The sequence below is a fragment of the Nesoenas mayeri genome (assembly GCF_963082525.1).
Source record: "Nesoenas mayeri genome assembly, chromosome: 3".
NCBI lineage: Eukaryota > Metazoa > Chordata > Aves > Columbiformes > Columbidae > Nesoenas > Nesoenas mayeri.
Window position 1 is genome coordinate 4,328,241 of NC_137544.1, and position 23,819 is coordinate 4,352,059.

The following is a 23,819-nucleotide window of genomic DNA, read 5'->3' on the forward strand; positions in this document are numbered from 1 at the left end:
TCTCTTCAACTCTTTAGACTCCAAAACAGCATAGCCATTTCCAAGCTGTCTGTTGACTGTGGTCAATGGTCAATGCATAGTCATATATAGACTCTAAGTTGAAAGGTGGATTAGCTGACCTGAGCCCAAACTGGGCAAATAGAACTCTAAAAATCCAGCAACACAAGCAGTCAGGCTCTGGTGCCTGGGCTCCAACACTGTTCATTTACTGTTATAAATATATCTTTGTCTTCTATTAGTTGCAGGAGATGTTTTAGCATGTTGGCTCTTGCACCCTGTTGAATTATAGAAAAAACCCATGGATTCCACACCAGCTTTTCTTTTATGAATGCTGCACTCTCACAGTATCTGTGAGCCCTGGAAAAGGAAGGCTGCTTTTACAGGGAATAAGGGGAAAAACCTGTTCCCACAGAAGTCAGTGCTAAGACTCCTGGGGTCCTCAGTAGACCCTCTTATTGCAATGTAAAATTCCTTCTAGCTCCCAGGAGGGGTACTTTTATGCAAATGTGAGCTGATGATGGGACTTGCTTTGTTCTGTGGCTCCAGAAGTTTGATGTGATTCCAGTATATCTGGTTTAATTGCTACTGACTCCTTCTTTCAGATTAGGGACATGCAGAGGCGTAGGATGAGGGGAAACACTTTCATTGTCCTCTTTACCCTCACCCTGTTCCCAGACTTGTCTTCCCTCAGCTCTTATTCCAAATGGGGGTTCTTAAGGTTACCAACAGGATAAACCTCTGGTAACAAGGGTAAAGGAAATGACCTGGAGCGCTGGGTGTTGCTGGTAGGCTTCCTCTTAAGATCCTGATGGTCAGTGGGAAGATGGGTTGTTCCTCTCCTACCTCACCTGTTTCTCTCTTTTACTTCTAGCTCAGATGTGTAAGTCCACATCTTTAGTTAGATGATTCTCACTGTATTTTGCTCCTTTTGCTCACAAGACTTAGCAAAGTCATTTGTCTCTCCACAGCTACCCTATTTGGGCAGAGGATGGATGGGGGACCCTGCAGTGCCGGGTGGAAGGGAATCACATAGGTTGGTGAAAAAAGAGGGGAAAAAACATGGGGATTTGTTATTCCTGCAGGTCTAGAGGACAGAGAGAAGGTGTCCATCAAAAGTTCCCACTCTATCTCCAGTCAGGAATTTGGCTGAGGGTTGAATCCACAAAACCTGCTTCATGTCAGGGTTTACCATGGTTCAACACAATCACTGCAGTGATTCACATTCCCTGCACATCCTTGGAGAAAATGAAGTGCGGTGCTCAAGAGAAACCACAACAGAGATGATGTGAACATTGCTGACTCTAACAATGTCATTTGGGCTTTTGCTCAGTTTACTTTTTTTTCTGTTATTGTTATTTTAACTATTTCTTCTTATATGTGATGGACCTTCCCATTTACTGCTCTGTTATCAGTGAGGAATAAATTAGGTGCCCACTTCTGTTTATGGTTCCTCTGATAGCAGGTTGGATCCCTTTCATTTTTGCTTGCTTGCCAGCACTCTGAAGAAGCTTCTGATTTCTTTATGAGGCTTTGTCTGAGCAGCAAGCTTCCTACTTGGGAAAGTGGACCTGAGTTAAATACATAAAATAGAATTGAATGTCTAGTTCTCATGTAGTCACTGGTGGCACAATTCAATAGCTTGAAATTTAGAGATGTCTTAGGGTGTCTGGGATGTCTCCAGAGCGGTGTAGGAGGTCTTGAAGGATGTCTACACCTTTCTAGCATGGCAAGTGAAGTCAGATAGGATCCATGGAGTATAAGACAACACAGAGTACTTAGGCAACCAAATCCTGCCTCTGAAATTCAGCTTGCAAGTTCAGATACATAACTGCACTTATCTATAGTACAGTGTCTGACTATGACCTAAGGGTCTAAGCTCCCTAAGCTGATATTGGATTCAGTTCCTGCATGAGCACTCTCCCACAATCAACACAGTTACACTGTTGTAAGGAAGAGGAGAATCAAGATGGGACACTTGGACACTTCTGCCATAAAGTATATTTCTTTTCTCTCCTCCAGGGTCCCACAATGTTAGCTTCTCGGTGTTTAACAAAGGAAAGTGAGTAAACAAATATTTTTTCTCTCCTTTTTCTATGGTTTTGCGTGGGGACACAGCTTCAGGATAAGTGTATGACGTTTTTACTGAATCTTGCTTTTCATTGCTTAGAAATGGAGTTTTGCTATCTTGAGAAGTTGATCATCAGATTGGGAAAGAACAAGGGAATGTTCTTCCCCCAAAGCATCTCTGTTTTGGGGTTTTAAGACCATAGCTTCAGTGCCCAAATCATAAGTTGTCTGTTAATCCTAGGTGAATAAAATCCTTTCACCTCACTTTTAACTCTTCATCAAAATGGGGAAAAAAATTAGCCAAAAATGAGGTGAAATTGGGTATTGACAATGTCAAAGCTGTACTTTACAATGGGACAGTACTTCTAGTAAAGAATGGCCATGTGATGGAGTCTTTTGAATCAGTGCTTCAGTGTGTTGGTGAAAGGTCTTGTTGGTCCTTGAACAAATGTTTCACTGTTTCTCTGGAGAGTGAGTGTCCAGCTCTGAAAAATAAGTTCTACTTACTTAAATGGTCAAGGATATCTCAGATGTTTTCTACCTCTTGCAGGTCAGCAGTACACAAAGATGCTTGGCTCATCAGTGCCAAACAGGAGCTTTTCTTGTATCAAACACATTCAGGTATTTCACTGATTCACCTCAACTCCTGCACTGTCCCTTGGCAGTCCCAGCATGGTCTAAGGAGACTTTCCACTGTAGGTTTTCTCAAGGACATACTCCTGTTGTGTCCTCAGTTTGGGTGTGCCATTCCCTGCTATGGGCTTGACTACACAAAAATCTGCAGATCAAAAATTTCAGGAAAATTAGATTTGAATGCTAAGACTGGTTGTGCTGCCAGGGGGTATATCCTACAGCCCCAGTGAGTTAGTGCTCCTCTTAGACAGGGAGATGTTTGAACTCTGTTTTGGACAGCCTAACTTGAGGCAGTCAGAGGACAGTAGTGTGGCAGGGTTTGGGGTGACGTTGTTTTATTTTTTTTCCTTTTCTGGTCACATTGGTTGTAAATTGGACATGTTGCATGTAGATGAACCTTTCCCCCTTAAATCACACTGTGTTTGGTAAGGTTGAGATTTTAGAAATGCAGACCTTAGGATGAGACAGATCCCACATCAGCTACAAGGAGGAAATGATGTACAACCACTCCAAGAACTGAGTTTTGGATGAATGGTGGATGACAGGTTACCACATCATTAGTTAAAAATATAAATAATATTAACGGACATTAACAATAATAAACTTTATGTGACATTTACAGCTACACTGTAGATAGCAGACAATGAAATCTTGAGCATCTACTCAAGGTTATGGTCATGGGCAAGCAGACTTCAACCTTAGTCAAAGGTTGCATAAAGCTGAAAGGCCACTTAGTTCACCTGCACAAGTCCCCAGCAAGGTCCCATCAAGCTTTTCCCATTAAGTTGACTGAAATTAATGTAAGGAAAGCTCTAGTTCCTTATGGAACATAGACAATACATGACTGCATTTTGCATATTTTTTATAGCATACAGCTTCTTTCATCTATACATTCAAACCACTTTGTAGAGAAGGGCAATTTTATGTCAAATTTTATTTACAAATTGAGGCACAGTAAAATGAAATAACCCTGAGTGGAGATGATTATTAACAGAGCACCAGCAGACACAAGATCTGCCAGATCTATCCAGTAGATTGTATTTCACTTGACAGTAGTCAGTATTGTAAAAGTGAAGTCTAAACATCAGATAAATTAAGAAAAATATGCAGATCTGGACAAACTTCCCACATCTTTTTATTAGTCTTTTTTTTTTTTTTCAGAACTATAGAGGTACAATTGGGTGTTTAAACTAGGACATCTGAGCTACTGTCATCAAAGAGAAAAATGGGTATCCAGTGTGGAAGTGCATGACTGTAAAGAGATAAAATCCCAAAAGATTCTCGTGGTCATGATGCAGACACTTGGACATCAGATGTACAGTGTTCTCCATTTGACCTTGAAGCCTAAGGGATGATTGGAAAGTGTAGTAACATCTAGCCCTATAGGCTAATTTAAGAAGTGAGTCAGACAAGGTTATAATGTTGTTCATTCCTGGTGTGATCCCAGTGGCTGCCAAAAACCCCATGAAGTATCAGTGTGATGCCTGTTTCATTCACAAGAGCCCACTTGGGCTGGAAACAGTGTAAATGCACTGCTGAGTTGGACAGAAATAGGGCTGGGATTAACCTTTTCAATGCTTATTTTCAGTAGTATGTGATAGGATGAGAGGAAATGGCCTCAAGTTGTGCCAGGAGAGGTTTAGATTCAATATTAGGAAAAAAAATCTTCCCCAAAGGGCTGTTGGGCATTGGAACAGGCTGCCCAGGGCAGTGGTGGAGTCACCATCCCTGGAGGGGTTGAAAATACACGTAGATGAGGTTCTTAGGGACATGGTTTAGTGCCACTGTGAGGTTAATAGTTGGACTCTTCCAACCAGAATGATTCTGTGATTCCCCTTTTCCTTCCTCTATAGAGATAACCTCTGTGTTCCCAGCCAGTGGGAGTCTTGGAGGAGGCACCGATCTCACTGTCACGGGAGATTTCTTTGAGGAGCCAGTGCAGGTCACTGTTGCAGGTAAGAGGAGAAATGTATTCAATTTATTTATTTTTTCTTTTTTATTTTTTTTCAATGCAGTGGTCATGGCCCTGACCACAGAACCCAACTGATGTTGATGGATATCACTGTGGGATCTGTAGAACTCACCATCAGGAAGGTCCAGTTATTCTGACTGTGGGCATGACCCATATTGCTTGCCTGAACAGTCCAAGCCCAGGCTTTTAGCAAAGTGTTGACACCTTTTGGAAACAAAATGGGTTCACGCTACAGCTCAGCTGTGTTTCCAAGTCTCATTTGACTCCTTTTCTTGCTGCCAGGTGTCCCTTGTAAAGTCAAGCACGTCTCTCCCCAGCAAATCAGATGCACCATTGAGCCTGTTGGCAAGGGCAGGAGGCTTGATGTCCCCCAACCAGGTACAGTATTCAAATATCTGAAAGTCCAAACGAACAAATACACATGGAAATGGAGGACAGAAATAATTTGGTGACTAATGCAATCAAGAAATGGGGCTTTCCAAAATGCTGTCTGCTTCCACATCAAGCCATTTTCTCCCAGGCTTGATAGGGAAGAGGAGCCACAGAAATGATCCGAGGCTGGAACAGCTCTGCTGGGAGGACAGGCTGAGAGAGTTGAGATGTTCAGCTAGAGAAAAGAAGGCTCTGGAGAGACCTTATTGTTGCATTTCAGTACTTAAAAGGGGCTGATAAGAAAGATGGGGACAGACATTTTAGCAGGAACTGTTGCAATAGGACAAGGGGTGATGGTTTTAAACTCAAGGAGGGAGATTCAGGCCAGACATGAGGAAGAAATTGTTTCCACTGATGGTGCTGAGAGCCTATCCCAGGTTGTCCAGGGAGATGGTGGATGAACCATCCCTGGAGACATCCCAGGCCAGGCTGGACGGGGCTCTGAGCAACCTGAGCTGGTGAAGATGTCCCTGCTCATGGCAGGGGTGGCACTGGATGAGATTTGAAGGCCCCTTCCAACCCAAACTATCCTATGATCCTATAGCAAGGAAAGGCATGGTGGAGAGCTCAGCTCACAGCTTGCAAATGGGTGATGATGGGAGGAAGGTCAACCTGGTGTGTAGTACAGTGCAAAATGAGGGGAAGAAAATATGGATAATATTTAGAGGAAGGATAGCTGAACTAGAGCTATCGCAGAGGCTCCTTGGGACATTACTTGAGTGGAGCACTGCAGTAGGAAATTATTGTGCATAAAATGAGGCTCAGCTTATTTTCACTGTGGGTCATCCCGGTACCTTTTCCTGCAGGAGCAGACGTATGAACTTGGTTGGCTGCCCTGCTCTCTGCAGAATTTTGTTCTTTCTGGTGGAAGATTTCAAGGTAGAACAAATTCCCTAAAGTGAGATCTCTGTGCTGCCTTGGACTGCGAAAAAGACCCACAAACAGAGCCAATTTATTATTGAAATTTTCTGTTCTGGCCTGTTTCCTTACACCACTGATTCTAGCATGTGCTCTGGGATTTCTGCTGGCTGCTACTGAGAACACTTTTATTTTAACTTTCTAGGAAACAGAGGGCTTCTCTTTGAAGTCTGGGATGATGCCTCTGATCTGACAGAAGCAGGTCCTGGATATAGATGGCAGTTTGTACCTAACGCCAGTTCCCCAGTAAGATTTCTGTCTGGGGCAAAGAAGTCCTTCAGGTATTCAGTCATCTTGAAAAGAGATGAAGCCACGGCAATCACCTGTAGCGGTGTAAGGTGTAGCAATACTACCTGACAGCTCTTTATAGCAGAGCCTTACTTCATAGCTTCTATAAATCAAAGCAGACCCTCTGTTCCAAGGTCCTTTTGAAGCTCCAAATATGCAGGGAAGGGTTTTATTTCCCCCCCTTTTTCTTTAAATCAGTATTTCTGCTCTCCCTGGCCTAGATGTGGTGAAATAGCACAAAAGGAATTGCTGCGGAGGTGGAAGGAGCTTCAGTTAGAGGCTGTCTTGGGAGCTTTGGACAGATGTGGAGGGCCAGATCCTCAGCTGATGTTGGCAGCTGGAGTTAATGAAATAAACTGATTTGCCCCAAGATGCGAATATATCTGAACTGTGTTGGTGCTCATAGTCTCTTCAGATGCACCCTTATAAAGCTGTGCAATGTGCATGAATGTTTTCATTTTTCCATTACTTCTCTGTTTTCCTCATTTGATCTCGTGCATGATTCTGAGTCTTCTGCTCGCTCAGGTTTAAGACCTTGCTTGAGAAGAAATGCACAAAAACATCATCAACAACAAAACCATACGTATCTTCATGGATTTTTTTTTTTGATGTTTGAAAATTTATGTAAACCATAAACAACATTTAATATAAAAATGGTTCATTATGAGCTTCTTCCAGCTTTAAAACCTCTGAATTTGTTTTTTATATCTTGGTTTCACAGTCTTTCCTTGTTAATCAGTGTACATTTGAAGGTGGGGTGTGGGGCAGGTTTTTGTTTTTGTTTGTGTTTGTTTTTTTTCAGTAATTTTTTTGTATATTATGGTTATTCTGCTTTTGTTTATGGGTGTTCTGCTTTCACTTAGCTCCAGGCTTCGTGGATTTTTTGTGACTCCTCAGACCAACAATTACACCTTCTGGATTCAGGCAGATGGTCAGGCGTCTCTCCATTTAAGTTTGTCCCAGGATCCAGAACAAAAGGTATTACTCTTAGCAGAGGAAAAAAAGGACAACTTGATAGGAAAGAGCTTTAATTAAGGTATCATAAGTGGGAATTTCCCCAGTATGAATTGGCTTATTGACCCTTATTATGAATCTGTTACAGAGTGAAAACTGTATGATTTGCTGTTTTATATTGGCCATATCAGCTGCTCACATCATAAGAAACACTCACTCTTGCAATCGGAGTCTTTGATTGCCATTTCCAGAAGACCTTATTTTTTCAGTTCATTACATCAGCATCACTAACAACCTGTGCAAGGGAACCTGAAGGTTTTTTATCTCACTTCCTCCATTTACTTCTTTTTTTTTTTCGCTATTGAAATTCTGGCCTTTGAAGACATTGGTCCTTCCCTTTGTAAAGCTGACGGGAGGTTATAAATGATGATCTATTTATCTAAGCTGTTCTTAAGCCTAGTAAGTCAACAGGGCTAGAGTAACATAAATTACTTCTCCTTATTTATTTTTTAAAAAGTAGCATTACTGGTCTTAATAATGTTAACTTACTGCATCTCAGAAGACTGTAGACATAGTTCTTTTGTATTTGGAGGACATAAGATGTAGAACTGAAGTCATCCATAAAAAGCTGTATGGGAACTGTTATTAGGTTCAGCCATAAGAATTAACTTTATGGCTAACCTAAACCAAAGGTCTCTGAGATGGCAGCTTTTTCCTGTGTAATAGGAAGGAATGGGTCAATCATCAACCCACTGCTATCAGCTATAAGCACAAGTCTGTTTTGGTTTTTTTCTGAGCTATGATATTGGACGAAGTGTCTTTTGGGGATGGAGAAATGTCTCTGTTAGTGATTAATTTGTTTGATCTGGACACAGGTGAGAATAGCTTATCTCCCTGCTGGTAACTCAGAATGGTCCAAGAACTGGGTGAAGAGCTGGAGTGAGAGTTGGCAGCCAAAATCCCAGAAATTTGAACTAACTGCTGGCTCCAAGTACTACCTGGAAGCGCTGCACCATGGAGAGGCGCCCAGCAATGGGATGAGAATCGGAGTCCAGATACATAATACGTGGCTTAATCCCCATGTGGTGAACAACTACTACATCGAGAGGCACGAAATTCGGGCTCGTGCCTTGCAGCGTCCAGAAGTGCAGGTCAGTGTTTTGTGCTTGGACCTGGCAGCTGGATTAGCCCTGGTTCAGTTGACAGGGATAGCAGCAAATCCTAATTGTAAAGGCTTTGTCCGCACTTGATGTGACCTTGTTTTAACCTGCTGAGAAATCTGATTAATAACATCATGAGCTGAAGGTGTTGGTGGCTTTTTGGTGGGCAGATGTGAACCCTATAGTTGCATTATGTGTTAAAATGTAAGCAATGCGGTCTTCCCTCAGGTTTTATCTTTACATTAGCACCTCACCTCATGAATTAACGCTAATTAATACAAGTTGGAGATAGTTTTTAGTTCCTCCTCTTAGTGACAGAGCACTCAAAGTGCATGTTATCCAGTCAACCCTATATTGCAACCTGATGATGGAAAGTTTCAGCTTGATGAAGTGCTCAGCAATAAGCAAAGTTTGTTCTTGTGCGTAAATCTCAGAGCTGCAGGTCGGAAGCTTTAGTGTCTGTCAGAATATCTGCACAGGTGCAGTATTCCTTATGGTCGTGTTAATGTTAAGAATGGGAGCCCAAGGCTTGTGTCAGGAAAGACCGTGGAGGACAAGAGCAGTTTAAGAGCAGCTGAAGGTACTTTTGATTTACAGAGGGTTTAAAAAGGCAAGACGCTGGATGTAAAATCCTCAGTAGAAGATCCATACACCAGGTTTGAAAACTGTGCATCTCATATATCATTTATTTATTTGTTTCTTTGTCTGCCAGATGTTGACTGTGTCTGGTACAGGGTGTTTCAGCATCTCCTGGAATAACGTAGCACGCAGATTGATCCCCACAAATGCTACTGCTCACCAGGTAGGCATCCCTAAATGCAGACACCCAGTCCTCTGCCGGGATGTAACAGATGGAACTCTGGTACTTGGCAGCCCTTAAGTGTTTGACTCAGAAGCTGAAATAAACTTTACATGATGTAGACGTGATTTTTATGACTGGGAGTGTCTCACAGTGAGATTTTTTGGGGGACTGATTCCCAGCTATATTTTAAGCATATCACAGCATCTGACCTTGGCCTGTCAAGTCTGCAATGAAGTGTGTGGTATCTTTAGGTACTGGACCCTTGGATTTCTTCTCTAGTATGTAATTTTTCGTGAATGGCTCTTCCTCCAGGCAGAAGCTCTAGTCTGGCTTCTTCAAAATCCCATAGGCTCTCGATGCAGTAGTTGGTCACTGTCAAAACTACCTTGGGTGACTGTTGGACATCTGGTCAACACAGCAGGATGAGCATGCAGATGCCCAGGCTGTGATATAATTTGTAGAAGAAATCTGCACCTTTCTGAGGATGCCTCACACCCCTGAAGGGTATCAGACCTGAAATTTTATGCTCTGTGTTGTAGATGGTAAAATTCAGCTCAATTTGGTTACTTGCTCATTCAGAGCTGCCTCGCCACTGCTCCCCAGCTGATGAAAAATGCATTGATGTGTGTTGGAGCTCTCTGCTGAAATGAGCCAGAAACTGTTGGACTGCAGCTAATTTTCATGTTCCTATTTTTTTTTAAAGGTGCAAACAGCAATAGAGGAACTCCTTTCAATAGAATGTGAAACCAAGCCAACTTCTGCTAAAATCCTCTTCCACGATGACTTTGAGAAAGAAGGTAGTGATCTTCTGTGACAAATAAGCAGTATTTACTGCGAGAGCTGATTTCCTTTTATGAAATACATGGGCTTCAAACTTTTAATGGCATTAAAAGTACACTTTTGATGGGTTTAAGTACATACATTCATGTTTCTCAGCTATTCATTATTTGGATGTATTCTGATGAAGGAGTTTATGGAACAGATATGTAAACCAATATGATTAATGTAGTAATGAGACATTCTTTCTGAAATATGTTGCATGATGTGGTCATTGCAACACACTTATCAAAGCAGGTAATATGCTTTAGTTGATAGTGCTGGGTCCTGCACTTGGGTCGCAACAACTCCCTGAATGCTAGAGGCCTGGGGAAGAGCAGCTGGAAAGAACCCCAGGGGGTGACAGCGGCTGAACATGAGCCAGTGAGTGCCCAGGTGGCCAAGAGGCCACCAGCATCCTGGCTTGTATCAGGAATAGTTTGGCCAGCAGGACTAGAGAAGCGACTGTGCCACTGTACTGGGCACCGGTGAGGCCACAGCTTGAATACTGTTCAGTTTTGGGCCCCTCATCATAAGAAAGACATTGAAATCCTAGAAAGAGTGCAGAGGAGGAGATGAAGCTGGTGAGGGGTTGGAGCAAGTGTGATGGGAGCGGCTGAGGGACCTGGGGGGTTCAGCTGGAGAACAGGAGGTGAGGGGAGACCTTCTGATCTCTGACCTGCCTGAAAGGAGCTTGGAGAATGGAGGGTGTTGGTCTCCTCTCCCACATCGCAAGCGATAGGACAAGAGGAAATGGCCTCAAGTTGCGCCAGGGGAGGCTTAGATTGGATATTAGGAAAAATTTCTTCATGGAAAGGGTTGTCAGGCATTGAAACAGGCTGCCCAGGGCAGTGGTGGAGTCACCATCCCTGGAGGGGCTTAAAAGGCATTTAGATGAGGTTCTTGGGGACATGGTTTAATGCAAGAGTTCAGTTAGGTGAATAGCTGGACTAGATGAGGGTGTCTTCCAACTGAAACAATTCAATGATTCTATCACTATTAGAAGTAGAGATCAAAAAATCCAAGTTCTGGCACGTGTGAAATTATTGATGTTTCAATACGTCTGCTGGAAAAGCAAACCTGGCATAGCCCATGGCTACAGCTCAGGCTGTGGAAGTGACTGATTCTGGCTCTGGAGCTCTTCACTTTCAGTGTTTCTTGATGACTGAAACTGAAACAGTGCAAATATCTGTGGTATACTTGACTGGTCAGACAGACGTAAAACATTAATTGCTTCTGTAAAAAAATAGATGTATTTATAATAGTTTACTATCGTGAAGCTATTGTGCACATCAGAATGTTCCTTTATTTTATATACCTGACAACAAGAACAGTGTCCTAATCCTATGCCAAAAAGCAGATGATTGCCTAGACACCTCATCTCATGTCCTTGTATTCAGTATGGATAGAGAACAAGTCCTAGCCAGTAATATGTATATTTGGTGACCGGTTCCTCCAAGTGGAGGAAAGCAATTACTTAACTTAATTGTTAGTGGAGGGAAGCTTTAGGCAAAAAAAATGGAATAGAAATTGGACATTCTTAACCTAATTATGTGATTCCAAATCTACAATTCTGCCAACAAACAAAAAGGAAAAGCTTGAGCTAAAAGCCAATGATGGTTATTTATGTCCTAAAAGACAGGAGAACAATGGTGAAATTGTGGTGAATAGATGACAGAAGAATAAAAGAGCAGCCACAAACATTCAGACCAAGCTCTATCTACCTCAGTGTCCTGCCGTCAAGAGAAACCAAAATGGATACCTAGGGAAGACTAAAAACCGGATGACTACATAAAATAATTAATCATTAATTCTCTCCAAATAGAAAGTATTTTCAGCTCAAATATTCTCTTGAGGGCGATTCTTTTTTTCTTTTAAATATATGTACTTTAGTGATTCTCCCTACCCTGTATTTACAAAGTCTCCCCTTGAACACCGCCAATCTACTGCATTCATAATTTCTTCCAGTGAAGATTTCAACAGGCCCATCACTTGTGAAAAGAACCAAAATGTAAAATGACCACATTTTGGTTGTTTTTTTCTTTCCCCTCAAGCCCTGCTATTAACTTCATTTGGCAGGCTTTATTTTTCACTGGGAGAAAAGTTGAGTTGTCGGTACTTACCGATGGAAGAAATTCTCTTATGTACTAGAAACAGAAGAAATCCCAGCAGTTTTTCAACAACATCATTGATAGACCAATGGAACAAACATTCCTAGGGAAAGGTGAATTCACTGTTGCTTTATACATAATTTTCCAGCTTTCTCTGAGTGTTTTCTGGTAAGAAAGAGTGGATTGGGTCAAAATACTCTATCTAGCTAAAGACAGAGTTATTTGACATGACATTTTATGGTCAGAACAATAATTTAATGGTCCTTCCTACTTTTCAGCACCCTTAAACTAGTGAACAATCACCTTGCAGATGTTCACAATTTATCTGGGTAGGAGAATACTTAAGAAAAGGACTTTTTGACAAGTATTGGATACTCACTTCCTGTGTTTTCATGAATCTCTTGACTGTGTCTTCTGAATTATTTTCAAGCCTGTCATCCCCTGTGGTGTTTTTTTTTAGTATTATTATTATTTTATATATGTTTTTATTCTGTCAGATACGGAGGACTTCGTTACCACAGGACACATTGTCAGTGGTATAGAACCTTTCTGTGGCAGGTTCAGCATTCACAGACCAAGCCAGTTGGTGAAAACTTCCCCATCAACTCTACCAAGATACAACCTTGCTGAATACACACATGTAAGTGGGTGCTCCTGCTAAGCAGGTTGCACTGGGGAGTGAATACTAAGAGCCAAATCTGACCTTGAGTAAAATATTTCCCTACTAATATTAAATAGAATATAATGTCTTCTATGGACATTACTCATAAATTACCTGCTTTGATTTGTGAAAGTTGTTTTTTTTTTTCCCCCCCCCATTTTTGCAGGTGTGTTTTGCACATAAAGGCCATATGAGCAATGTCCTTCATATCTCAGTGTCCTACACCAATGTCTCTTTATGTTCAGTGAAGAGGAACCTTACCTGCCTTTGGGATTTCAATGAAGCTGACTCTAAAAGGTATCCAGATGCTTATAGTTTCCAGAGATGACACTTACCATAGTAAGGTGTCCAAGGAAAACTAGAAGTAAGTTCTTATTTGTACAGAAACAATCTGTCAGCTAGGGGAAGCTCACGCATCCTCTGGCCCTGCACAGGCATTCCTCAGACATATTTCCATTATTTTTGAGGACTTACTGAGTAAATCTGGGTGTTAGGACAAAAATCTGGTGATAGGACAAGAGGAAACGGCCTCAAGTTGTGCCAGGGGAGGTTTAGATTGGATATTGGGAAAGGGTTGTCAGGCATTGGAACAGGCTGCTCAGGGCAGTGGTGGAGTCACCATCCCTGAAGGTATTTAAAAGACACATAGATGAGGTTCTTGGGAATATGGTTTAGAGGTGGACTTGACACTTAAGTGAACAGTTGGACTCCATGATCTTAAAGGTCTTTTCCAACCCAAATGATTGTATGATTATATAGATTTTCTGCAGTGAGACAAAGAGATGATTTTTTTTTCTTGTGAGATCATTGGTACACAAAATTTTGAAAGTTGATATAATCTTTGGCTTTCTTTATTTCACTTAGATGAGTGGAAAACATTTAGTGTTAGAATTACAGTTAGGGGCAGGCAAACTTAGAAAATCAGAAGTCTCTGAAGAACTCCAGGAGGATAATTCGGCAGCTCAGGTGTGTGTAAGGTGGTGTGAGGGGTGTGTGTGCATTCCTGGAAGGGTAAAAAGGGATTCGGATTAAATTACTACATGATGGAGAGAGCTGGGAGCCTTGAGGAATCATATGGTATTCCTAAGAGTCCTGATCTCTGGATTTACTCCTGTTGAAGTGACTGAGATTACTGTAGTGTTTTTGCCAAAAATAGAGCAGCCACAGTCATTCTCACACCCCAGTCTTGTGATGCACATTTAGATACTCAAACAGAAATCTGAATCTTTGTTTCTCACTAACACCCAACAGAGACGTATAGAGAGTGACCACAAGTCATTGAGTAAGTGTCTTATGTGTAAGTAACAACTGTAGTAATAACAGCAGTACCTGATGTCACCTGGAAGCTTCACAAAGCACCTCAAAAGTCAATTATTGCCACTACCTCATAGCAAACGAGAGCTTGCACAACTTTGGTGTCTTCCAGCTGGACATTCACCTGCACTGACCTCTGGAAGGGTTGTGTGAATCACTCTGCGCTTCTCCAGGACCTCCCTGCCAATTCTCCAGTGTTTGTGCATCAAATTGACTTGTCGAGCACTATGTTTCAAAATAAAAAATCTGCGTCATTTTACCTCGATGAAGTCATCATCGCAGACAGAGCTGTGGCTGGTAAAGGAATCTTTTTATTTCTTTTCTGTTAATGTTACAACCTTTCCAGGCTACTCCATTGAAATATTTAATGATGGGGCTGGTTGAAACTTTTTCAAAGGGAAGAGTATTTCACAACAGGCACAAAAGTAATTCTGTTTTCTTGAACTTATATTTTTGTGGTGAAAACAATCAAGAAGGAATTGACAAAAATAAGTATTTTTGTTTATTTTCAAATGTGTTTCTACAAATTCTTCAATTGCCTTGCCCAGAAAAAAATAAAACAAAACCATCACCAACAAAACACAAAAAAACCCCCCAAAACAAAACAAAAACCCAAGAAGCTATGAATTGAAAATAACCTCAGCATAAAGACAGCTGTTTTCCTTGCTCTAATGAATGTGTGTGCTCTTTTTCTTTCAGTTTCTCAGAGGGATCCCAAACCACCTTGGCTGGGAGGGAGAGTAGTTGAAATAGTATCTGTGACGGGTTCTTCTCCCACTTACAATGTGTCCTGGATGGTGTCTGGCTGTGGTGAAAGTCTGCCCCTTCTCTCCCTAAGGTATGGACAGTGAGTAGATTATCTTAATACCTGTAATCCTGCAGTTCAACTTGACACATCTGGAGCAAGTTTTGTCCAAGACTGGACATGGGAAGCAGTGGAGGATAAGGCTGCAGTCTGGCAGTCCTTGTGCTTTTGTTGGGGTCTTCTCATCTTGGCATTTCTAATGGACCATTTTCAGACTGTTTAAACTGCTGAATCACACACAGATATCTGTACTCAGCTTTGAGCTTTACTCACCATGTAGGATCTTGAACATATATTGTAGACATCTTAGTGAAGGTACCTGATTCTGGTAATAATCAGATCTTCTGGTTCTTGAAGTTCCATTGTATGAGTGGCATTCTGTTGCTGAACCAGAGGTACTTAAGATGTTTCAGCTAATCTAGGGTATGTAAGATATGTGTGGGCCACCAAGATTTGACGTAGGACTAGAAGGAACTATAAGACCTTCTGGAACAGTGGATCGAGAACAGCCAGAGATGCTCCCAAACAACTTGAATAACACCTGTTGCTGTGTTAGTCAATGGAAGTCCACCTTATGTGTCTCTGTTTACTGAGATGGTTTGTGTTCTGGAAATCCCAACATGAAAGAGGAGGTCAAGCCTAAAGTTAAGCAGATCAGAGAGAACAACATTAAAGGGCCATACTGGCAGAGAATAAGTCCTGTAAATGTTGGATTGTGTCCAATTGAGTCAGCAAGGACCTAGTGGGGATAGAGCCAGGCAAGAGTGAAGCTGGAATGATGCAGCCCCTTCTCTACAGCAGCCGGCTCTTCATTTGGATCAGTTACTTCACTTACTGACTTGCTCAGGTGTTCATAGGAAAGCTCCTTTCAGAAGAAGGTGAATGTCAGTCTGCTGTAACTTGGTGTCTTAACTTATGGTGTCTCCTATTTCTAGCAAAAGTAAAGCAATGTGTTGTTAGTTTTGAATGGCCTAAAGAGAGAAATATTCTCCTTGAAGCAGTGGCTAAAAATTGAAGAAAATTAGCCTATTTGGTCTGGTTTCCAGAGCAGCCAAGTGAAATCCAAGGCTTTGGTGAATTCATCAGTCACCTGCTGGGGTTCAGAGACATAATCCTGTTCAGCACAAAGGAAAAGACTGGTGTGAAAATGCTTTGGATGGAAAGATTTAAGAAGCTCAACGTTTAGCTTATCTAAAAGAGGATTATGAGACAGATTGATCACAGTACCTCTCAACAAGGAGAAAAACAAGTGTTTGGCACTGGTCAGCTTTTCCATCTCACCAAAGAGGAAATAAAGGAAACTGGTGTGTGATGCTGAAGTCAAGACTGAAAAGAGAAATCAGTTCATGCTTTAGAAATGGGTGGGATGGTCACTGTCTTAGAATGTCTTCAAAACAAACTTGGCTCTTTTTCTTAACTGAGCATGTTCTGGGCTTTATTATTACATGCAACAGTTGGGACAGAAATATTAGCTAAATTCTGATGTACTGGCTGTACATCAGATGAGAAGGCTCTCAGGTCCCTTTGGCTTCATATTATTAAAATTTGCTCTGCAAAAGCCGTGGCTGAGCTCAGAGTATTCAGCTGTTAACCAGACACTTAACCACATGGTGGCATCATTGTATCGCAGAGAGTCTATCTTTCCTTTAAAAAAAGAGAGTTTTAGTGACAAGGGAAAAAAAAAAATGAAATTTTTGAAATTGGGATTTGGTTGAAGTCTTATATAAAATTTTGCTGCAATTCAGGGGAATTAAGATTTTAATAGACTCAAAGAGACTACAGGATTAAGTAAAAAAAGCTTTATGCTGCATTGTTGGTCCTTTAAAACTACCGGTACTGGGGCAGGACTTGCTTGTGCTTGGTGCTGCATGAACTATTTCTTCTATCACAATTGAAAAAGCATATTTTTCCACTGTTTTCTGTCATGTGTGTTGTCTACAACATGTAGGTATAACTTGGGAGTATTCAATACTGTTTGAACTCTGAATGTATTTTCCCCAGGTCCTTCAAGAGTGTTGTTCCCATGGGTGGTGGTTGACATGGGGGTGTCACAAGTGGGGTTCTTGACTGTTTATGTCTTCATGCAAACCCTGTCACACAGAGGTGCTTTGCTTGGGGAAGGCTCTAAGGAGGATGGCTACCTCTATGTCTCCACGGAGGATGTGAGAGTTGGCCTCACCATGCAGAGACTCCAAAAGTCATCTCCACCTATCGGAGGGACTTTCTGCATCCACTTGGCCAACACAGTAATATCAGGTAAGAGAAGATGCAAGCCCAGTTCTTGGGTTTCCTTTGGAGGAAGCCAAGTGAAGAAGAGACAATATTGAAACTTGTAAATGCTCAGGGTGCAGTCTGGCAGGTTAAACCTATTGTGATAGTTTCTAGATCTTTGCATTTTATGTCATTTGAGACAAGATTTAAGGATTATAGGCAGGGTAGTATTTCTAGGTGTTAGGTATGGGGTTGTTCCAAAATCCAGGCAACCACTATGAAATACTTTGCTTTAAAGAAGATTTTGCATCTCAAGATTTCATTATGCTAATGTTTCTCCAACATGTGTACTTCTGATTTTCTTGTATGATAAGACCCTTGCAGGTTACCAGGAAATTAATTTTCTTTTAGGATTATCGGGATTGGTAATTGGTTTGCAGATACCACAAAAGCTTTTGTGCATAGAATTGCTTGACTTGAGTTAGGTGTGTTAGGTTTTCTTGCATTTGGTATATATAATCAAAGAAGCTTAGGATTAAAGTGAGCAAGGACAATTATAAATTTCTTGACTGAGGAACTGGTGACTCAGTTATAAAGTCAAATGGTAAAATAGGAAAATGCATCTCAATAGTGCCCTGATTTAAACATAATCTTTTAAAAACAGAGTCATTCCTCTTACCTTGTTCCCAGGTCTTGTACTTTCCCCTCCTTCTTATGAATTGGTTTAGAAATATTTATTATATCTGCAGCTTTAGATGTCTACAGGTGTCTATGTCAAAAGAAATTGAACATCATTTGTATTTATTTGGGATTGAACTCTCGAAAGTGTTCTTGAGAGGCTGGCTCCCCCCTGTTCCTCACACCTAGGTAGATTCTGACCTTTCTATTTTGAAGGAACATAACTTGCACACTGAAATTTCACGCCTCCCAAAAATGTAGGTTGTATGTAATGAAAAGTATTATTTACACAAAATTTCTGATGGTCCCAACTGGGAAAATGTTTCTAGGTTTTCTAAGCTATTAAATAGTGCAGATCTTTTGGCATTTGACACTCATTAAATTTCTCTCTGCTGCTGGTAGTTACAGATATTTGAACCACAACAGCCTCACACTGATAATGAAACATCTTTCTTTTCTAGGAGCAGGTAGCTGTGGTCTTCTAGGGATGAGGATATCCACTTTTTTCTAATGACTTTTGCAGGTGTTTCAGTGCACATCTCCTCCCACCATCTCCGCCAGCTTTTGCAAGACAACACTGACAGTTCTACAGCCCCATACTTCAACACCAGTGACTTCATCGTGACCAAAGACTCAAACTCTTGCTATGAAAGAATCTGGACTCTGACTTGGAAGACAAAAGCTGGGGACTTGCCCATCGTTATCAATGTATAGTAATTTCTTTTACTAACACCTGCTTTGAACCTCATTCAAAGTCTTGGCCTTGGCTGATTAATTCTCTCAGCATTTGTTTTTACACAGACACGGATGGGACCTTAAGTTAAGTGTCTTCCCATTAGGAATAGCAGCTTAAGCAAATTACAGATTAGATGATTAAAAAAGCAATTGTAGTTACAGGAGAAGAAATTACATCTGCAGAGTCTGTGCTTTAAAATCGGGAAGCTAGATTGTAAGTTCTGTGCTTGGTTGCAGTTGTGCAGAATGAAGTGTCTGCTATACTGAAATGAAAATAGTTATAATCACATAGTTCAGTAATTGAATCTCAACACAGGTTTGTGGCATCATTTACGGGATAGGAAGGTCTTTTTCTAAGAACTATTCTGTATGGGTTCATATATGCTTCTTTTAAGTCACAGATTAAGGTTCAGTTCACTCTGTCCTATCTCAAGATTTAGTAAGTTTTCCTTCAAGCACAAGTATCTTTTATCTTTTTTGAGTAAGGACTCAGATTGAGCTGCTTTTTTCCCAGAAAGAAAAAAATATTTATTTGTATATCCAGCTTCTAAAAGTGTAAAATTAGTTTTGAAGCAAAGAATTCTCATGCTCAAGACATTGAGCTGGATGGCAAAAAAAGACTTAAGCTGCATTTTCAGCTGTAGCATAGGCCCTTTTATCAGCTAAGTCACGTCTTTGAGAAGCCGATGTTCAAACCTATTTCCTTGCCTGATTCCAAATTATATTTGTCAGTATTGGAAGTTTATTTGGAAATTTGGTTCCTGAATCTCTTTGCCTCAGTTTCTTACCTGTAAGGTGAGGATGGGAACAGGAAGGTGTTGTGAAGTCTTGGGCAATGAAACTTTAGACCCAGAGGTAGGAGTCACAGAAGAAGTGTGAGAAGAGACTTCCAGGAGTTATTTGCTGCCTTGTAATGACTCTGTATGAACCCTGGGGGAAAGATTTTAACTTAAAATCACAGGATAGAAAGGGGTAAGGAATTCAGATTCTTTGTTCTTTTCCAGGTCTCTGCTGAAAACCTCACTGGTCTGAAGCCAATTGTTTCTAGTCGTGTGGTTTATGATGGGGGTGTGTTTATTGGGCCAATATTTGGGGACATGCTTGCTACCTTAAATAACAAACCACAGGTGAGTTCATGTGCTGTCACACTTCCTATTGACTCACTTGGGTCAGGGAGGTCACAGGTATTCAGGTGCCTACTTTTGCCATTAAATCCTTTCAGAAATTTCCTGTCCCATGCTTTGCCATGAATCAGTCAGATTCATCTCCCTGGCTTATGCAGCAGGACTTTCCTCCAAGAGCATATTACAAGTGGGGAGAATGATCATCATGAGTGATGGAAGACAATCTATTTCTTTTGAGGCAGTGGCCAAGGGCTGACATCTTTGTACCACCCTTGGGTCTTATGGTGCTGGCCACCAAACTCAGGAACGACACTATTAATTTGCAGCATTCCAGCTGTTACACTGACAGGCAAAATAAATGAGGTGGTGGATGTGGTACTAGTCTGTGAATTAGGCAAGTCCCTCAGCCTCTGTGGGTCTCAGTTCTTCATGCATGAAAAGGGAGCGAGGAGAGATTCCTGTCTGAGTGAGTGTGCTGGATGGAGGCATGTGCTGCAAACTCAGATGTTGCTGAGCAATGTGCATTGCTGGCTTTGCTTCCAGCAAAGGCTGCTGGGCATTGTAGTTAAATCAAAGTGATGCTGGATGTGCTTGAAGCACAGCTGTGCAGCAGGTGGGACTAGGTCATCCTAGTTTTTTTGGCAAGCCTGTTCCCCAGACATGACAACTACATCCCTACTTCCAGTGGCTCAACCAGCTATGATATCTCTGCCACCTGTGGTACAGACATACCCTCAACTAGACCAAATGAAACCAGAACAGAAGCAGCAATCAGATTTCCACCTCATTTTTGAAGCTTTATTCTGGCTTGCTGCTAGCAGCAAGTGTAAAATTGTCCCTCTAATTATTGTTTCTCTGTTCAAGCAGAGTACCTTGCAACTCTGTGCTCCCTGCATTTCTCAGAGACAGTCTGCTTTTGATTTTTGCAGGCATTGGTATGACCTCTTGGCACACACCCTTAATACCTGGGAGAGAGATGAAGTGGGGCTTTCCTACTCCCTGTGCTTTACCACTTGACCCTTCTGAGATGTTGAGATCTTAGGAGAGATACCTCTTGATATCTCTTGTTAGATAACCAAGGTCACATCCCAGCTTTCTTGTTTCAGCATGAACAACAAAGGAAAAAAAAATGAGGGCTGCATGCTGCAAGGACACATTTTGAGATCCATTCTAATTAGTCTTACAGGGTGCTTTAATCATAATAAACTTGTTTCCAAGGCAGGATGAGAACTCCTTGGGTATGGCAAGCAGGGTCTTCAATGAAGAGCAGGAGTTTGGAGGAGTTGTGGCTCCCAGCAAGACGTGAGATAGAATTCTACAGACACTGGGAAAGACTGGTGATAAAACATCCAAAGCTGTGCTCTCCTTTGCTTAAGACTGAGCCCTAGCAAGCCTTGAAATTAGATTTGTAATGAGTCTGCAGCGGGACAAACAGCTGCCTGATGGTGCCCTGTGCTGGCACAGTAAGAACGTTCTCGATAGCTCAGTGTGGCTACTGGCATCGTTCTGCAGATCTACCAGGTAGATGTGGCTCTAGAAAACATTTCTGTCTCCTTTCTGGCTTCAGGATGACCTTCTTCTCTATCTCCAGGTGGTGGTGGTGGTGAATGATGTCCCTGCAAACTGTTCTGGTTTGTGCTCTTTCCAGTTCAGCCAGGAATTGACACCCTTAGTCAGGGATGTGGAGTATTCATCAGGTAATGGGGCTTTGTGTCTGAACTAAATGCCAAAAGCGCAGTTTGGTGAAAAAGATCTGCCAGATGCTGATGATTTTGTGTGTGTGTGTTCTTTTGGAAATGTCTGGTTTTATGGAAATGGCACTTTCTAGTGGGGCACTTCTGATCAGCTCCAGTCTTAAAATACATAGCACAGGCATGTTTTTACATTGACAATATGATGACAGTGATAAGCTTGGTGCTTAAAGCAGAAGGTGGCTCTTGGCTCGAGTTATTATTAATAAAAAATAAAGAGAAAAGGTAATAACTGAACAAGGGCAGATAGGAATAAGTGTGATGAGGGACAATGAGAAATCACCAGTGTTGCACTTTTTAGGATGTCCCAATGAAGATGGTAAAAACTTTTACCTATTGGTTGAAAGTAAATCCTGGGCATTGCTACATCAAAATTCACAAGTCATCTTGTTGATTATGTTCCTTCAGATGATGGATCCCAGGCCACAGTCATTATCAGGGGTGCTGGTTTCACTGAGGAGAAGCTAGCCCTGCAGGTAGAGGTGAACAACGTGACCTGCCACGTCATAACATCCAGTCAGACTGAAGTGGTCTGCCAGATGAAAAGGTTGCCAGTTGGAGTCTACCAGGTGACACTGCTGGTGAGACCTCATGGCTTTGCACTCAATGGCAGCATGGGAGAAGACATCTTTCTAAGAGTTGAGCCAAAGTTGATAGCTATTGAACCTCGTACATCTTCGGAGATTGGTAGGTCCAAATGCCAGACCATCTTGAAAGGAACATCTGCTTTTTGTTTCTTGCTTTACATGGTGTGTTTCAGTTCTTCTCTTCAACTACCAAGGTCTGAAAAAAAGACATAATATGGTTGGACACATTGTGTGTACCCAAAAGCATTGGGACAAGTTTCTTTCAATGAGTGACAAACTTTCCTTGATTCTTTGTGGAGGTAATCAGTTTCCCAACTAGTTTAGTTTGAGAAGAGTAAGTTCCAGCGCAGGTACCTTTATTCCAACAACCCTGAAGACTATTAGTGTTTTGTGGCTTACCTTCCCCATATGCATTTGACACATAGCTTTATAATATATGAATTAATCTGGACTTATTGTGAAATGGTTAAACTTTGGTTCTTGTCAGTCCAGTTGAAGTGAATTCATATTTTGAGCGATAAAATGGAAAACTCCTCTGTGTTTAGATACAAAACTGAGAAGCCTAAAGAAGCTCAAACTCAATCTCCTTCCATTTCCGTTACTCCTCGTCTCCTTGAAACAGGAAAGGAAATAAAAGGTGGTATGTTCCACCCCTGAAGACAAGAGCGTGGAAGATTTTCCACAGGACTCTTGGGCCAAAGAACCATTATGACTCTAATCTGTACTGTTCCAGGGAAGACCCTGGAAGTTCTAGCAGGGTGCCCAGCCAACTGCAGCTAAGCCTAACCAAAGGCTGTATAAAGCTATACTTTCTTTTTTAAGAGTGGGAAGAGTCTCTCCAACCCAAGGGGGAACGTGAAGAACACTCTGGACACACCTGGGTTGCGCAGTAAGCACCAATGGTCCCAGTGTATGACTTGTTTTCAAGCAGCCAGGAATGCATCTAGAAACAAGGTGACTGAGGTAGCCTCTGATAGTAAAAGTTACAAAGATTTTGTCTGCAAACCTCCTAGTTTCATTACTGAGGTGCTTTGAGTTAATGCTAACAAACACCACCGAAAACAGGAGTAAGGCCTAGGTGCAGCATGTGGCTTAGAGAATGGATTGTGCCATGCTTGGCCACCTTGGAGCAGGCAAATGGAGGAAACAATAGTCTGTGAACCTCTATGTGGATGTTCCATGGGGTAGTCTTAGGAGAATGTAGGGTTCCTAACCTCAAAAGCAAGAAGTTATGGCTACCCTTTTATGTTTTGTTGGAACATATGGCAAGAAAGTTATTCTAACCGTTTTCTTTCCTCCATTTTTTTTCTTCTCCAGTGGGAGGGTGATACAATGCATAAGGTTGATACTCACTGCTCTAATTCATTAAACAAACAAATAGAAACACACCCTAAAAAGAAAAAGCCAACAATATCAAGTTTCAGTGCTTGGGCCTTACTTCTCATTTCCTTCGCTGACAATCCAGTTCTCCCAATTACAGTGATCTGTCACTCATTAAAAAGAAAGCAAGTATAATGCTAACTTATATTACATATGCCTTGAACATTTATAATTGGAAAGAATTACAGCTTCCATCTGTGTTTTTAATTTCTTCCATTTAAAATACCTCTCTTCAATCTTATCGTAAAGTGCACATATGCGGTATTTCATTACATATGGATATAAGTGTAAATATCAAAACTTAAGAGCATCAGTGTTTACACAACACACATGGATTTTGTACTCTAAATCTGAGGCTCCTTATCTGACAACTATCACATTAGATAAGTGGCTTCAGTTTTGAGTTCTTGTTGTTTCTGG

The 23,819-nt window shown here is 41.4% G+C and overlaps 1 protein-coding gene across 1 annotated transcript in view; it reads left to right on the plus strand.

Annotated features, from left to right (window-relative positions):
* The window catches only part of PKHD1 (PKHD1 ciliary IPT domain containing fibrocystin/polyductin), a gene marked incomplete at both ends in the record, with an annotated part of 264,384 nt that overhangs the window by 11,586 nt on the left and 228,979 nt on the right, over positions 1–23,819 (plus strand). Inside the window, 19 exons of the mRNA XM_080341064.1 lie at positions 969–1,033; positions 2,020–2,059; positions 2,618–2,688; positions 4,554–4,655; positions 4,955–5,050; positions 6,168–6,303; positions 7,174–7,288; positions 8,140–8,415; positions 9,137–9,226; positions 9,930–10,023; positions 12,651–12,793; positions 12,981–13,111; positions 14,241–14,425; positions 14,828–14,966; positions 17,035–17,189; positions 18,346–18,530; positions 19,562–19,684; positions 21,273–21,378; positions 21,841–22,119. Coding sequence (XP_080197190.1) covers positions 969–1,033; positions 2,020–2,059; positions 2,618–2,688; positions 4,554–4,655; positions 4,955–5,050; positions 6,168–6,303; positions 7,174–7,288; positions 8,140–8,415; positions 9,137–9,226; positions 9,930–10,023; positions 12,651–12,793; positions 12,981–13,111; positions 14,241–14,425; positions 14,828–14,966; positions 17,035–17,189; positions 18,346–18,530; positions 19,562–19,684; positions 21,273–21,378; positions 21,841–22,119 — 2,531 coding nt within the window. The remainder of the gene's footprint in view (positions 1–968; positions 1,034–2,019; positions 2,060–2,617; positions 2,689–4,553; positions 4,656–4,954; positions 5,051–6,167; positions 6,304–7,173; positions 7,289–8,139; positions 8,416–9,136; positions 9,227–9,929; positions 10,024–12,650; positions 12,794–12,980; positions 13,112–14,240; positions 14,426–14,827; positions 14,967–17,034; positions 17,190–18,345; positions 18,531–19,561; positions 19,685–21,272; positions 21,379–21,840; positions 22,120–23,819) is intronic.